A 14128-nucleotide genomic window follows, 5' to 3' on the forward strand; every position below is an offset into this window, starting at 1 on the left:
GTGACCTCTGTTATGAAGTCAAATCTAATATTACTGCTCAGCATAGTCTACCTGTGCACTTGCATGCACATGTCCACATACATGTACATCCATACGTACTCATTTGTGGAAGAGAAGTTTGTGTTGCTGTACCTGCTGTACATTGGCTTGAAGAAGATCTCCTAAGCGCTCCACAAGCTCAGTGAACGTAGGTCTCTCTGTGGGTACTCCATGCCAACAATCCAGCATTGTCTGGTAGCTAGAGAAAAACACAGGTATTAAGAAAGGAAAAGGATGGGAGCTTTGCTTCCAAACTGTTTCTTTCTGCTGCTGCTGCTTGTTCTGGTCATTGTTTGGGTAGTTTTGGACAGGTTCAGATCTCCAAGGGCTGAAATTCTATTCTAGTTTCCATAGGGGATGCTTCTTCCTTCTATACCCTTGCCTCAGCTGAGCATTTTCACCTAACTTAAAATTTGACTGCTGGCCCCTACTGATGTTGCTGAAACAACTCACAGTTATGGATGCCTAGTTTCTGTTACAGAGCTGGAAATCAAGGCAGACACACAGTCTCCTGAAGTGAGATTCACGAGCTACCCCTAACATGGGGGGATCTGTTCATCTTGTTGTTGGACAAGGTCAAGCTGACTTGATCTGTCTTTAGCATTCATCTGTGGTATCAGGACACCCAAGATATGCACAACTATAACGTTTACTGAAAACAAACTCCATAGCTATCATCTGAGAAGGTCTCCTTCCCCCTGCAGACTTAAATACAATCTCTTTTGTAATACTTAAAGGACATGTATTAGCTCTGAGTACAAAACCAGGAGCTCTTACACTTCTGGAGTAGAGTATTCTGGAGATCTCATTCGGGTTCCTTCTCTGAGCCGTCGGCAGAAGTCCTCATCTATCTGCACTCCAGGGTATGGTGAGGCACCTGATGGAAGAAATAAGGAGGAGGTTTGAAAATGGCACAGTCCCTATTTCCCAGTCCAGTGAATTAAACACGTATCAGTGATATCTGCTGAGCATTGGAGATTACCTGGAGTCTGACAGTAAAAGAAGCTAGAGCAAAGAAGGGGTTGCAATCACTTATTACCTACATGTTTTGTTTGGAAACTTATTACAGACTCACTCTGTCTCTTTAGAGATTTCAATCATGCTGTCTCCTCTGCATTCATGATGTAGCCAGGACCACTCCAAGGTAAAATGGCAGAAAAGAAATAAATTTTATCTGTTTGAGACTTTAAATGACCTCTTGGTTGGTGGTAGAAAAGTTTCAGCTCATTCAGTTGGTTACATACTGTTTTCTAAACTGTTAGTCTGCTAGTACCCTGCACTAAGTGAATACACGTGAAGTAAATCAGTCCTGCTCATCATTCATTGCCTTAGAATCTCTGGCCTCACTGGCCTCTGTGAGTAAGTGCAGAGTAAGGCATCTGGATCCTGCAGAAGGCTGTGAGAACCTTGCAGTTCAATCTCAGGTGTGGAATTGTAGTCTGCCCCTCCTGGTTTGCCAGTTTAGTGTTTAGACATATTATGCAGTCCTACAGGTAAAATTTCCTTGGAAAATGACCTTCCAAATTTTGAGCCTTGTTTTCTTTTCTGAGTGTGCATTCGATGCTGCTGATTTTCAGGGCCACTCAATTGTTAGCGTGAAACCTGGGAGGACAGTTCATGGCAACTGTAATTGCTTTTGAGAGGTAGACTGCTGTAAGGAGTCAATGGTGTTATATGAACTTGCACAGAAGTTGGCCTAGCAGTCATCAAAATGACAGAGTGAGACTTAATTTCCTGTGTAAATGATTATTTTCAGAGGAATGACTAGTATAAATGTATGTATGCATTGAATGCGCTCTTCAACTAATGAGCAAGTGGGGGCTTTTCAGAGGCTGTGATCTTTGTGGTATGACATCTGCACTTCATGATGCACCATAAATAAGAGAAACAAATATGTATCTGCACTTTGTGATCCACCAGAAATAAGGGAAAAAAATACACGATTTGAGAAAGTGTTCTGGCATCCGAGTAATCCAGGCCTCGTAGGTGAAATTCAAGAGGTGTCCACACTGAAGTCTGAGAGGTTACTGAACCCGTTGTAGATAGACCTAAAAGAGCCGTAAGCTTTACTCCCTTCCTTCTTAGCAAAGGCTTCACATGCAGTGCAGCCCTCGTCTCACATTTTGTCATCCTAGAGGCTGGATGGTGAATTTGGAAGAAAATTTAATCAAGTCTTAACATAGGGCATAGAATGGAATCTGTATCCAGCCCTCAAGGAATTTCTATCTGATTTACTGTCTATAACATTCCTGCCTGTTTCCTGCACATTTTTTTTTCCCCATTTGGAAATGCCATCACGTGCTGTGCATTTGGGGCCGCAACAAGCACAGCAGAAATCTTTTGAATAAAAGCAGTGAAGATGGTGCCAATATGTGGCTGTTCCCAGAATTATTCTACTCTGTCAATCTGACTGCTCAATCTGCAAAACTGTGCACTGGGGAGCAAAGATCCTGGCAGCTTCCTAAGAGGGCATCTCAACGCAGCAAACAGGCTCCGACGACATTCAAAGCTCAGGGGCACTTCGCCACAGCACATCTGAATTCCCTTGCTGTGCAAGTGTCAGATCACAGCATTATGAGTGTTTCCTGGAGTTATGTAGATTGAAATTGTCAATAGCATCGTTTCTGCATTATATTGTGATTTTCCTTTCTAGTTTTGTCTTTGGCCTGTCATTATGATCAAAATAACGTGGTAATTAAATGTTCAGCTCCCATGGCATCACCCATGAGCCAAAGATCTCAAAACAGGCTTCTATCAACTCACAAGATCTCTCTGAATAAACCAATGGATAGTACATCTCCTGAACTCTCACTAGCTTGTCTTTTCATCTGTACAGATTTATCCTTACAAACCTTTACAAGGTACTGAGGCTTCACGAATACAGCTGTGACTTGCCCAGTCGATTCTGTATCTATTTAACAGTGGCAGAGCCTCTCAAGTGAAGGGAGCATAAGCCTCACTTGATCTAATTAGCCCTAGATTGTCAATGTGCTGGTGCAACACTGGAAACAACACCCCTCATTAGAGACGAGATGGGCTGTGTGGCCTTCTCATTCGTTTCCGACTGCATTATGCGATTGTTGTGCCATCGTGGCCAACTGATTTCCATTAGGAGGAGCTGAATGGAGTCATGCCATTGATGAACGGCTGTGTTTGTTACAGTGACCATTCTGAGGTGCAAAAGAAACCCCTCAGTTTGGTGAGTATCACTGGCTGGGTCTGGCTCAGGAGCACAGCGGAGGTTATTGATAAGAATTAGTCTTGCAAAGACATTGATTGAGGCTGAGACCTTGAGGGGACTGTGTGAGAAGGGATGGAGAGTTCCACTTGGTGTCACAAGCTGAGTTATCTTTCTTTGATTACATCATTGATCATATCAACTGCAATATGTTGCTGAGAGCAAGTACAGGGAAGGCAAAGAAGAATAATTTTTGATTTCAAGATCCTTTGGTAGTTTATATTTTGAATGGTGCTGGCCTCCTACTGCTGGAGGCAGCTCAGATCTCAAAAGCAAGGAACTCTCCCTTTTCCACTTCCATTCCACCGCACCATTGTACCTCGTCTGGACTGTGTGATAAACATAATAACTTGGATTTGGAATGCTGAGACAGCTTGGGAGAAATGTAGGCTGAAACATATGGTGTAGGGTCTACCCATGATGTTTTCCTTAGGGGAAATCTCTTCTAAAATGCTCAAAGATGTGGCATGCATTGCATAAGATAGCAGTCTTTTGATCGTGGTTTTATTTTAGTAAGATAATAAGATGCTGATGTTATACTACCAGGCACTTCTTGTTTACATAATTACCTTTGATTGCTTCTTGAACAGTGCACGTTTAAATTCCAGGAGACACCGACATTCTGTAGTGTGCCATGTAAGTGATTTCGAGATGTATTAAACATTGCTGGCGTTACCTGACGTGAGGTGTGCTGACCCCATTTCAGTAATGCAAACTCAGCCCCAAATGAAAATTAACAGTTTCTCAAGTCCCGATTTCTCTGTATCACCAAAAGGGATCCAGTCTGCCAGCCTTTCTGGAGGAAAAGCCTCCTCGGGCTTCATTCAGCTTCTGACCCTGAAAGGGCCCATGCCCAAACCAAACTGTGCATTTTGCTCGTCAGGATCTGTTCTGTTTTTAGAGGGTGCTAAGTCTGTGGGACCCAGTAAAAAGCAGCAGTTGTAAATGGGAGCCGAAACATACCCTGTAGCAATGACAAATAACTTCCATCCCCTGGCTCTCAATGATCTGTAGAACTTTTACATAAGAGAGTTCAATCAGTGACACAAATCCTTAATTAAATATTTATCGTGTGAGCTGCAGATGTGAGGAGTGCCAAACCACAGTCATGCCTGGATGATCTGTGTGAAAAACCCTCTTAGAGAAAACGACTGCTTTTGAATCCGTGCCATGGATTGAAGAAAGTAGTTTCTGATCTACGTCATAGTGAGGGCAGAGGCTGCACTACGGATGGCAGCCCCTGGAGTAATTTAGTAGATTCCTCTGAATTCAGAAGAGGACAGTCTATTGTTCCAAGTAAGCACCTTCATTACGAAAAGAGGCTATCTAAAATTAAAAAGGCTATCTAAAATTAAAAGAAACAAGATAAATTATTTTTAAAAATAGTTAAAAATAGATATGAATTTCAGCGACTATATGTTAATTTTTGTTAGTCTTCAGTATTAAAGGCCAGCTGGCCCAAAGTTCATATCTGTTAAACTCTATCAGGACCTTTGGGAATGGTATAAACAGTTTGCCTTCTGCAGTGGTCCTTGCCATTCCTCAGTATTCAGGTCATTTGGTTCCTTGGAGATGCCCAGTGGAGAGACTGTCCCTGCTGAGCGTGTCTCTGCATGCTAATGCATCTGCTTGAATAATCTATTAGAACTGGGGCGTTGCCGGTGCTTCTGGAGCTTCGTCTTTCTGTGGTGTTTCAAAACGCATGCAGCAGGTGATGCTGTTACAGAGCCGTGGGAGTGTTCCACCAAAGTAACAAAACTCTAAATAAATAGGACTGAACTCTGGAGAAAGTGGCAGCTGCCACTTGTTTTAACTATTTGAGTGTGAACTTTCTGTTTTGTATGCTGATACAAACTGGAGAAAAGTCTAAATCAAAGACTTGGACTGAAAGGAGGTTGTGATCTTTGCAGCCAGCCCTAAATAAAGATTAGGATAGAAACAGCTCCAGACTTTGCACCCAGATCTGGACTTGGCATCTTGAGCCTGATCATTAGTTTCAACTGATCTGTGAACCAAAGATCGTAGGAGATTACAGAGTTTGCTTTAAAATTCAGCAGCTGAAGTTGACAATGCCTCTTGTTTTCCTTTGTCTGCAAATGCTGATTAAAAAGCCAGACCTGACATTCCTAAATTCCCTCAGGAAAACAAAACTTGCCACTCTGCAAGCAGAAATTGAGAGCAGCAAAGTCCAACTGTCTGTAAGACTGCTTGTTGAAATTTCAGGGCTTTATCTACTGGACAGTAACCAGATCTCGGAGAGGCTGAGATTTTTACCAGCACCGTGGGATGAAATCTATAGCACACAAAGAACACCATTACTATTCTTTCAAAAATGTTGTGGCTTGCAAATGATACGGCCAGAAGAGTATGCATTGTAGCTGTTCGCTGCCAAAATGACTTACGCAGAGTCCAGCACTGGTTCTCGTATCAACCTGCTGGCAGCTGCTGCCAATACGTTTTTCTTACTTAGAAAACCTTACTTTGATTTTTTGTGGGGAAGATAATCAAGCTGGGATAAAATGTCATGTGGGCAAACTCCCTTGTGGTCCATGGGCTGCCACTAGCAATGTCAGAGCACCGTGTCAACAGCAGTCTAATCCTATGCAACCTGTGAGCTGTGTGGCTTCCTGAAGCAGACTGCTGAGGGGAAAATGTGGCTTGAGAGGGAAACCTCTTCATTGCTCTCAAAGAAATATTTCACTCCCGAGCAGCAGAGGCTTGCTTTGTCTCTGTGCTCTGTTGGTTTCAGCTATCACAAATGTTAGGTCCGGGGGTTTGGATTTTGTTTTGGATTTTTGTTCCCGTACCCTCTCCCCAATATTCACTGTTTTCACGTACTTTGCCAGGTGTAGTTCTCATGGACTTCAGTCCGGTGACTGTATTTTACACCTGATCTGCACTGTTCAGTTGTATTAAGTGAAATAGAAACATGGCACCACGTTATCATAAAGCTTTCATAGCGATAGAACCATAAATTAGGGGGAAAATAAAGTGTTAAACCGTTCTTACCTAGAGAAAATATTTCCCATAGCAGCACTCCAAAAGACCATACGTCGCTCTGTGTTGTGTAGATTTTATCGAAAATAGCTTCTGGAGCCATCCATTTGAGCGGAAGCCTTGCCTAGGAATGCAAAAAACACAACGAGTTGCCAGAACTGTTGTTACTAACCTGCCCGAGTCCTAGGGGAATAAAAACTTGAGATTAGCATTTCAAGTTCCTTCCACTTACATCTCCTTTCCGTACATAGTCGGGGTCTTTATAAATATCCCTGGCTAGTCCAAAGTCACAGATCTTAACCACGTTGTTCTCCGAAAGAAGGATGTTCCTTGCTGCCAAATCCCGATGAATGCACTGTGAAGGAATGAGGACAAGCAGGATCAGAGCATCTGCCTGGACAAGGAGCCGCTGCTACAGCTGAAAGCATCAGAGCTTCTTTGGAAATGGAAAGATAAATGGACTTTTGTTGTGAGCAGGCTGGGGAGGGGAAACGCGTGAGGGCATTTGCTGCAAATATACTGTCATGTGCAAAAGAGAAAATAAGGAACAAGACAAGCATTACAGTTAGTTTTCTGATTTTTCCGTGTGAAACAACTTTCACAGTTATGGTGAGACGAAGGGAGTGCCATTTTCCAGTTAATTGTTCCGTGGAAAATTTGGGAGAGGGCAGAAAGCTGCTGCAGCTCCATTTGCAAATGCAGGCCCGTGAGTTTGTGTGAGACTGGGGTAACCGCGCGCAGGCAGCTACTGTGCTCATGGTTTCCGAGGGTGCTGTGTGGTGAGTGCAAGCTCTTGGTTCTCTGCATACTTTGGCATGCTCGTTACAGTCAATTTACTTCAAAAACAGGTGCTCCACAGGCTACAAACATACACTTTTTTATCAAAAAGAGGCACTGACTTTGCTGATAGTGTCCAACATTACTGACAAGCTAAATAGCTGTATACTCCCTCTTCGCTTTTCAGTAGTACTTTTGTTGACCATACTAGAAGGATCTTTTGCTATGAGAAGCCTTTTCTGCGTTTATTTATGAGACAGTTCCGCAAATTGTCTTACAATCTGTATTCACTCCTTCTATCTAAACTCTCCTGTTACAGATACCAGTCCCTGTAGCCAAGGACATGATGGATATTCCTGCACAACTCCTTTAGTGCTACTTATTGCTTAACCGCCAGAGCTAATGTGATCTCCAACACTTTAGTGTAAGAGCAAGAAGCAGATTACTCAGGCTCAAAAGTATATTTGCATTTCTTCATATCAGATACTCATGATTCTGTGAAAGAAGGTCAGCCCTGACATTTTAATGAGCTCACTTTTCGGGAGGCGAGAAACTCCATGCCTTTTGCCACTTGGAAGCTATAGCAAATCAGGTCCTCCAAAGTCAGGGGCCGCTTGTAGAGATCCTCAGCATCTAGGAGAGATCACAGACACAGCAAAACACTAGAGCAACACCTCCGAACTGTTTTGGCACTGGTGCCACTTGCATGCTGATGACCCCAGCCCTGCATCTGAGTATTGTTATGTGAGTTCTCTACTGGGATTACAACTCTGGTTTAGGAAGCACTGACCTAAAGGCAGAAGATCAGATGATTGAAAAAGTTCCATCCAACATTAATCATGTCATTTAGCTATGGGGAAAACAACACTTGGGGATAAAAGTGAGGGAAACTTTTTACAGTGAGCGAGTATCGAGACTGGGGACAGACTGGCCCCACAAATCTTCTGATAAAATATTGCTGTTGCTCCTCTTACACAACAGGGGCAGCTTTTATATGAATACATTATTGCAAATCTCTTTTTGTGAGAAAGCTGGAGTGAGGCACAGGCAAGAGAAAGAATTTGTGATTTTGGGAACAAGTCAAGCTGTGTAAGGGTTTGTAAAGAGTGTGGCACTAGCCAAGTAGCAGAAATCTTTCCAGTAAAAGATCTGGGATTAGGTAGGTTTCTTTTACCTTCTTCATCATCTTCTGAATCGCTGTAGCTCTTATCTTCAATAAATCCTGAGCTGGCAGAGCTTCCTGTGCTGGCTACACTCTCCAGGCGCCTCTTGATCAGTTCGGTCAAATCACTGTTGGACTCATCCAGACTTTTCTCTGCTTGGTCAGAGTTTTCCTGGGACTCGAATGGGTAGAAAACTGATTTTTAGCTTTGGATGATGCAATGCCTGGGCATTCAAAATATGTAAAAGAATGGCACATGGAGACAGTGTCCTCTGGAGATGAGCGCAAAAGATGTTTGAACATGCTGTTCCCTGAATAGCAGAACTAATGAAGCCTGCTTTCCTTTTTATTAATACAGAACCTCCCATTTTACTGACAGCAATATTCCACCATGAAAGGTAGCTGGAAGCTGGCCGGCTGAGACTGATAGATGAGCAGAGAGATATTGTAATTCTGTACCTCTTGCCTTCTTAGGAAACCAGGCTAAAAATCACAGTTCGAGGTATGTGCATGATGTGCACTGAAATGCGTCACCCTCTCCTGAGGAGTGAGGCATAACCAGTCCCTGCAGTTCATGAAAACAATGGTGAGAAAAGAAATTTTGAGTGACTGTACCAGGAAAATCTTCTCTTACTCAACGTACCTTATGTCCTTTCATGCCTGTACACAATAGGTATAATAATAATAATAATAGACTCATCCAGGAAAATACTCTTGGGGAGGCTCCAGTTTCTGGCAGGGCTTCGATCAGAGAGCCCTTTCGATGCTGTATTTTCACAGCGAGGAGGCAGTCCCATCCTTCCCCCATCGCTGATTTCTGGCCTCCCATGTCTTTGCCTATATCCTAGCCCAATTTGTGCTAGCACAAACGTTTGTGTGGATGCAGACAACCATTTGGAAACCAATCCGTTTGGTTAGTTTGAATGCAGACCACGTTTGTGAGCCAGTTCACTGCATACAGCACCAACTCCTAGGCTGGTGCAGGGGAAGGGACAACACAGAAGATGGCAATGAGCAGGTGATGGAAGGGTAGATGGGGGAGTGGGCCTAGAAGCAAAAGTCCCCAAACTGAACTTGTATTTTGGGAGGGTTCACCTTCTGCTTCAGTTAATACCAGTTTTTCACTACTACTTTGTTGCCCCCCTTGTGCTGGGTAGTATCTCACGAGTAATTCCCTCTTGGGTATTTACAGCTAATTCTTTTGTAGGTGCTAGAAAAGAAGAGGATGGGAGTGAGATCCTACAGGAAAAAAAGTTTCCTTTTCTTGCTCATACAAATTGAAATGTGATGAGAGAATAAAGTGCCTGTATAAACACCAAACTGCCTCAGTGCTAATGCAGAAAAAAAAATCCAACTTGTGGTCAGTGGTTGCTAATTCTGTTCCTTGTGACTGTGAGAAGCCTGTCATTTTTTTTTACCTTGTATGCGATGAAATCTCCTCGTTTTCCTCTTAGATAGTTGGACAGATTTCCGTATTTGCAATATTCTACTATGACCATTAAAGGACCTAAAAAGACAGTGAAAGTCAAATGAGTTTTGAAGCACTTAATACTAACTTATCCTTGCACATCCTCTTCGAAATAGGTAAACACAGTCATTCCTATTAAACAGATGAGGAAAATGGGAAACAGAGAAGTGACACTCCAGAAGTGTCAGTAGTGGCTATGGAGAGAATGGAATACAGTACTGATGCTTAGTTTTTCCCATTAGATAGTCACATAACATAACAGTATTTATACCTTTTAAACCAAAGAAAATTCAGAATGATAAATAAGAATATACAATCGCATATGCTATTAAAGTTGTTTTACTCTATGCATAGATCCATAGATCCATAGCATGGAGCAGTCTTCATTTTTCTCTGCTGCCTTCACAAGTGTTTGGTCTGGGTGGAGATGATGCCACTAGAGGCAATAAAAGTATGCAGGATCATAGACAGATCTAAAGCAAAAGTTGCAAAAATATTTAGTCTGAAGTTTTTGAAAGCCTGGAAAGTCCTATCAGTTTCTTCCTTTCTTACTTCTGTGCAGACTACTGTAGAGTTCAGTGCAATTGCTGCTTTTATACAATTATGCATATTTTTAAGATCTGCTCGAAAATGCTTTTATGTTGCAGTGTGAGCTATTAGAAGAGGGAAGGGCTACATTCTCTACCTTTAACTGCTCTTTGTAATCATCAAATGTAAGATAAGGTGAAATCGTGGGAGTAGAATGCATAGAAACTTGTATGATTATCAATCCTAAGCAACCAGACTTTCATGTCCAGAACCCTTTTCTTGTCTAGAAGGTTGGTAGCAAAAAGCAAAAGTGCGGAGAGCTGCCCTTGGCCATTCGGGAAGGAGGCAGCTCTGAGCAGCGCTTCTACCTGGCTACATTGGCGACGCGCGGGCAGACTTGTGCTGCCGTCCGCTCCCTGCACCCAGTCTGCCGTGTGCAATATTGACGGAAAAGGCTGAGAGCAGGGCTGTAAGGGAAAGTGGAGAGGACGAGGAGGGAAGAGCGAACCTCAGAGATCCTGGTTGCTGCATCCTGTCTGAGACTGGGTGATGGGTACCGTTTGGAAGCAATCCTCACATTGAGAGGGAGATGGTGAATTCTAGCCATGATAACCAATAGCTTGCCGATAATAACATTGCGTATTTCTGCCAGGCTCTTTATCTGTACGAGTCCTGTAGCACTGCTAGATGGAATACACACCTTCGGGCTGTTCAGGGCTTCCAGCTCCTGTTGACTACAGCTGTAGCATGCTCAACACCTGAGTACACTGCATTAGTGACTGCAAAACCACAGCTGGCCCAAAGTCAGAGCTGAGAGTGGTTCTGCTGCTCACCACACAACACTGCTGCCTTGGGCTTAAAGGCAGCGGTGCTGGGATCTGGCAGTGCACATGAGATCTCTGGGGGACGTTGTTCAGAAGAACCTAAACTCGAATATCCCTCGTGGATGCCCTGAGGAAATGCAGATTCCAGTACAGCTTCACAGCGCCGGTTAGTGATTTATTCATGTTTTTGAAATACTTCCTAGACGTGGCCTCTCGGTGTTTGATTTCCTCATTGTAAAGCATATACTATGCAATAGTTCTAACTGCTTAACGTCAGACACTCAGCCAAGGTGTTAGAATTTGTTACTTGTTATATTGTTAAAATAATATACGTGCATACTCAGTATCAGTCTTCATCAGGAATACTGTAATGTGGTTACAGAAAACCTAGCAAGCAAAGAGAAAGCACTGCATTCTGCAGTGTCATTTTAATAGTAACTCTTATCCCAGTGTCTGTCTTCAGAGCTCAAGGCTATATTTCTCTGGTCTGAAGTTGCATTGCTCAAAGGTAAACAAATCAGCGCTTGCCTAGAGGCTCCTCCGTGCCCTGCAAGGCCGTGCTGCACCGCTCTGCTCCGTCCACTGCTTCCCAGAGCCGGCAGCGGTTTTCCTGGGCAGTGAGTAGGGAAGAGTGAGGTTTACCTCTTCACCCCGGAGGGCACTAGGGATGGAGCAGGCTGGAGAATGGGAAACTGAGGGACTCCCAGGAGAAGTTCCTCAGAGGTTGGGCGGTCACAGTATTTGATCAGTTACTGAGCTGTGTTTTACTATGCAGCTAGAATTCTGTGGGTGAATTAGTGCTTTGGTTAAAAGCTATTGACCTCTTAGTAAAGCTGCCATGGTTTAGGCACCTGTTTGTAGTAAGCCACCTCGTTGACTTCACAGCACAGGAGAGTCACCAGCATCATAACATTACTTCCCCTCCACTCACTGTCCCAAGCGAAGGCTACTTGCTTGTGCACCTGAATCTTAAAACCCTCCGGCTAAAGCTGGCTGTTCTCCCATACAAGTTTCTGGGGTCTGCAGTGCTGCAACAGTTCCTGCGAGCTCCCCCATCGTGGCTCCCAGGTTACAGCAGTAGCTGTGCTGCTGGTTGCTGACCGCTCCTTGAGGAACGGGGAGTAGCTTGCTGGACGGAAGATTTCTTGCCTGGTGTCCTACCAAATCTACCTCACTAAAGTTTGCATCTCTCCCCCACGACTGGACAATTACATGTTCTTTGGGAAAATGATAGCTTTGGAGTCTCAGATGACAACAGATGAGTGCACCATCTCTCTCGCTCTTTCCCCTTCAGTTATTTTACTCTGATTGCTTTCTCCTCAGCTCTCCTAAATCTATGCTTTGGGGATTGTTTTGAAGGTTCATTGTAGGCAGCAAAGAGGCATTTCTGAGCGTTGTTACGCTGAAGTTAAAGCACAGTGTAGTAACAGATGAGGATGCTTTGTGTGGCAGTATGGGAAGGGATGTTTTAGTGACAAAGGTCACAGAGTCCTTTGTTTAAGTCTGCACTTTGCAAGAGATTCTTTGTATGATGTACAGCCAGTTGTGTCAGCTCAGCCCCTTGGAAGTCCATGCGGTTGCTCCATTCAGCTTTGGACTGCCTCGGGCTTCCTGTATGCTGCTCAAAAAACGCCTGCTTTTGCCCAGCAAGAGTGAAGTGCTTGGGAAAGGAGGAGGCCTCAAGTAGCTCAGTGCTCAGCCTGGTGCATCCTCCTGATAAGAGGGAGAAGAATCTGTGAAATGATCAGTAGTGCCCATGTGGAGGAATTGGGCACCTAACTGCAATTAAGGATCCTGCCTCCCTTCAGTCCACAACCCCTTTTGTGAACAAGCTTCCAAAGGACAGAGAAAAAGAAAACAGAGAAGTGACACCACTGGCTGGGAGAAGACGTTCAGAAACCATTGATGAGATGTGGCCATATTCTGCCGTAGCAGAAGCTCTCCTGTGAGGAGGAAATGCGTGTGCTTGCATTAACTTCATGTGCATGAGACTTGGACTCCACCACAGATACATCCAAACACCGTTGTATCTGAAAAGTGTTCCTTCTTTGCTCCTTATTTACTGAGGACTTCTCACCTCCAGCTTTGGTGCAGGCTCCCAGCAGGTTGACTACATTCAGATGATGTCCTATATGGATGAGGATCTTCAGTTCAGACATTAAAGCCTTGCATTCGTTAGTAGTTGCACATTCTGCTTAAGATAAACAGGAAAAAAATCATCTTTATACAACAGGATATTTTTAACAGGACACAGCAAGATCCTGTTTATACTTGGAAACAAAAACCACCCAGGTTACTTTTAGTATCTTTGCTTTTCAGACTCTTTAACAGATAATAATTCATCCGTTTCATTGTCTGTTGACCTTTATGAAGTGGAATAACACTTTATCTTTTGGGTGACTCTTCCTTTCTCTAGCACAGCTTATGGAGGGTTACTTTCCTGTAGGAGAACTCTCGCCCCCAAATCAGATATCAGAGAGCCTTTGCAAGGACCGAATTTCCCAAGCTTAGCAAAGGAACAAACAACCACTCCAAGCAACAATAGCACACGGAAGAACATGCTCCTCCATCTACAACGGTGATGTGCAGTTTCGTAGTACTTCTTTACAGTACATCAGAACATGTTTTTCCACAGTACTGAGTAAGTCTCCACTGCAGGTGGTGGAGGAATCCAACACGTATGTAAGCTGGGTCCCAAAATGTTGCTGGGTTGTACAGCGTTACTAAATCTCAGCACTGTGAGATCTCATTGACCCAAGAAATACCTTTTCCAGCAAAGCAGAGGGAGTCATGTTTGGTGTGAACCATGAACTTGACACTTGATGAAGCACTGGCTAGCAAGCTGCACTGTACTGCCATTCTCTTTTGTTGCCAAAGCTAAGAAAGGCACTCTCAGACCAGAACATGGTTCAGATGCTAGCTTGTTTCCTCTGCCTTCTTTCCAAAACTCTCGTGATGTATTTTAACAAAAAGGGCTGTGTCCTGTTTCCTCTGATTTTGCCGTTGTGTCATGTAAGATTTAAATATGAAGAAACAGTTACACAGCAGATCATGTGGTGTGACAGATGTCGCCTCTTTATCTGCTTGTAGAATGC

At 43.6% G+C, this 14128-nt stretch overlaps 1 protein-coding gene across 3 annotated transcripts in view; it reads right to left on the reverse strand.

Moving 5' to 3' along the window:
• LOC104338506 (vascular endothelial growth factor receptor kdr-like) overlaps positions 1–14128 on the reverse strand; it is a 142222-nt gene that overhangs the window by 20296 nt on the left and 107798 nt on the right. The window contains exons 19-26 of one of the 3 annotated variants that reach the window (XM_075435195.1): positions 13111–13224; positions 9632–9720; positions 8226–8391; positions 7587–7684; positions 6507–6629; positions 6287–6398; positions 817–916; positions 133–238 (exon numbers count right to left, since the gene is read on the reverse strand). In XM_075435195.1, coding sequence (XP_075291310.1) covers positions 133–238; positions 817–916; positions 6287–6398; positions 6507–6629; positions 7587–7684; positions 8226–8391; positions 9632–9720; positions 13111–13224 — 908 coding nt within the window. Of the gene's footprint in view, positions 1–132; positions 239–816; positions 917–6286; positions 6399–6506; positions 6630–7586; positions 7685–8225; positions 8392–9631; positions 9721–13110; positions 13228–14128 lie in introns of all 3 variants that reach the window. The other 2 variants (XM_075435196.1, XM_075435194.1) reach the window with 2 other exon arrangements.

The sequence above is a fragment of the Opisthocomus hoazin genome, chromosome 14, assembly GCF_030867145.1.
Source record: "Opisthocomus hoazin isolate bOpiHoa1 chromosome 14, bOpiHoa1.hap1, whole genome shotgun sequence".
NCBI lineage: Eukaryota > Metazoa > Chordata > Aves > Opisthocomiformes > Opisthocomidae > Opisthocomus > Opisthocomus hoazin.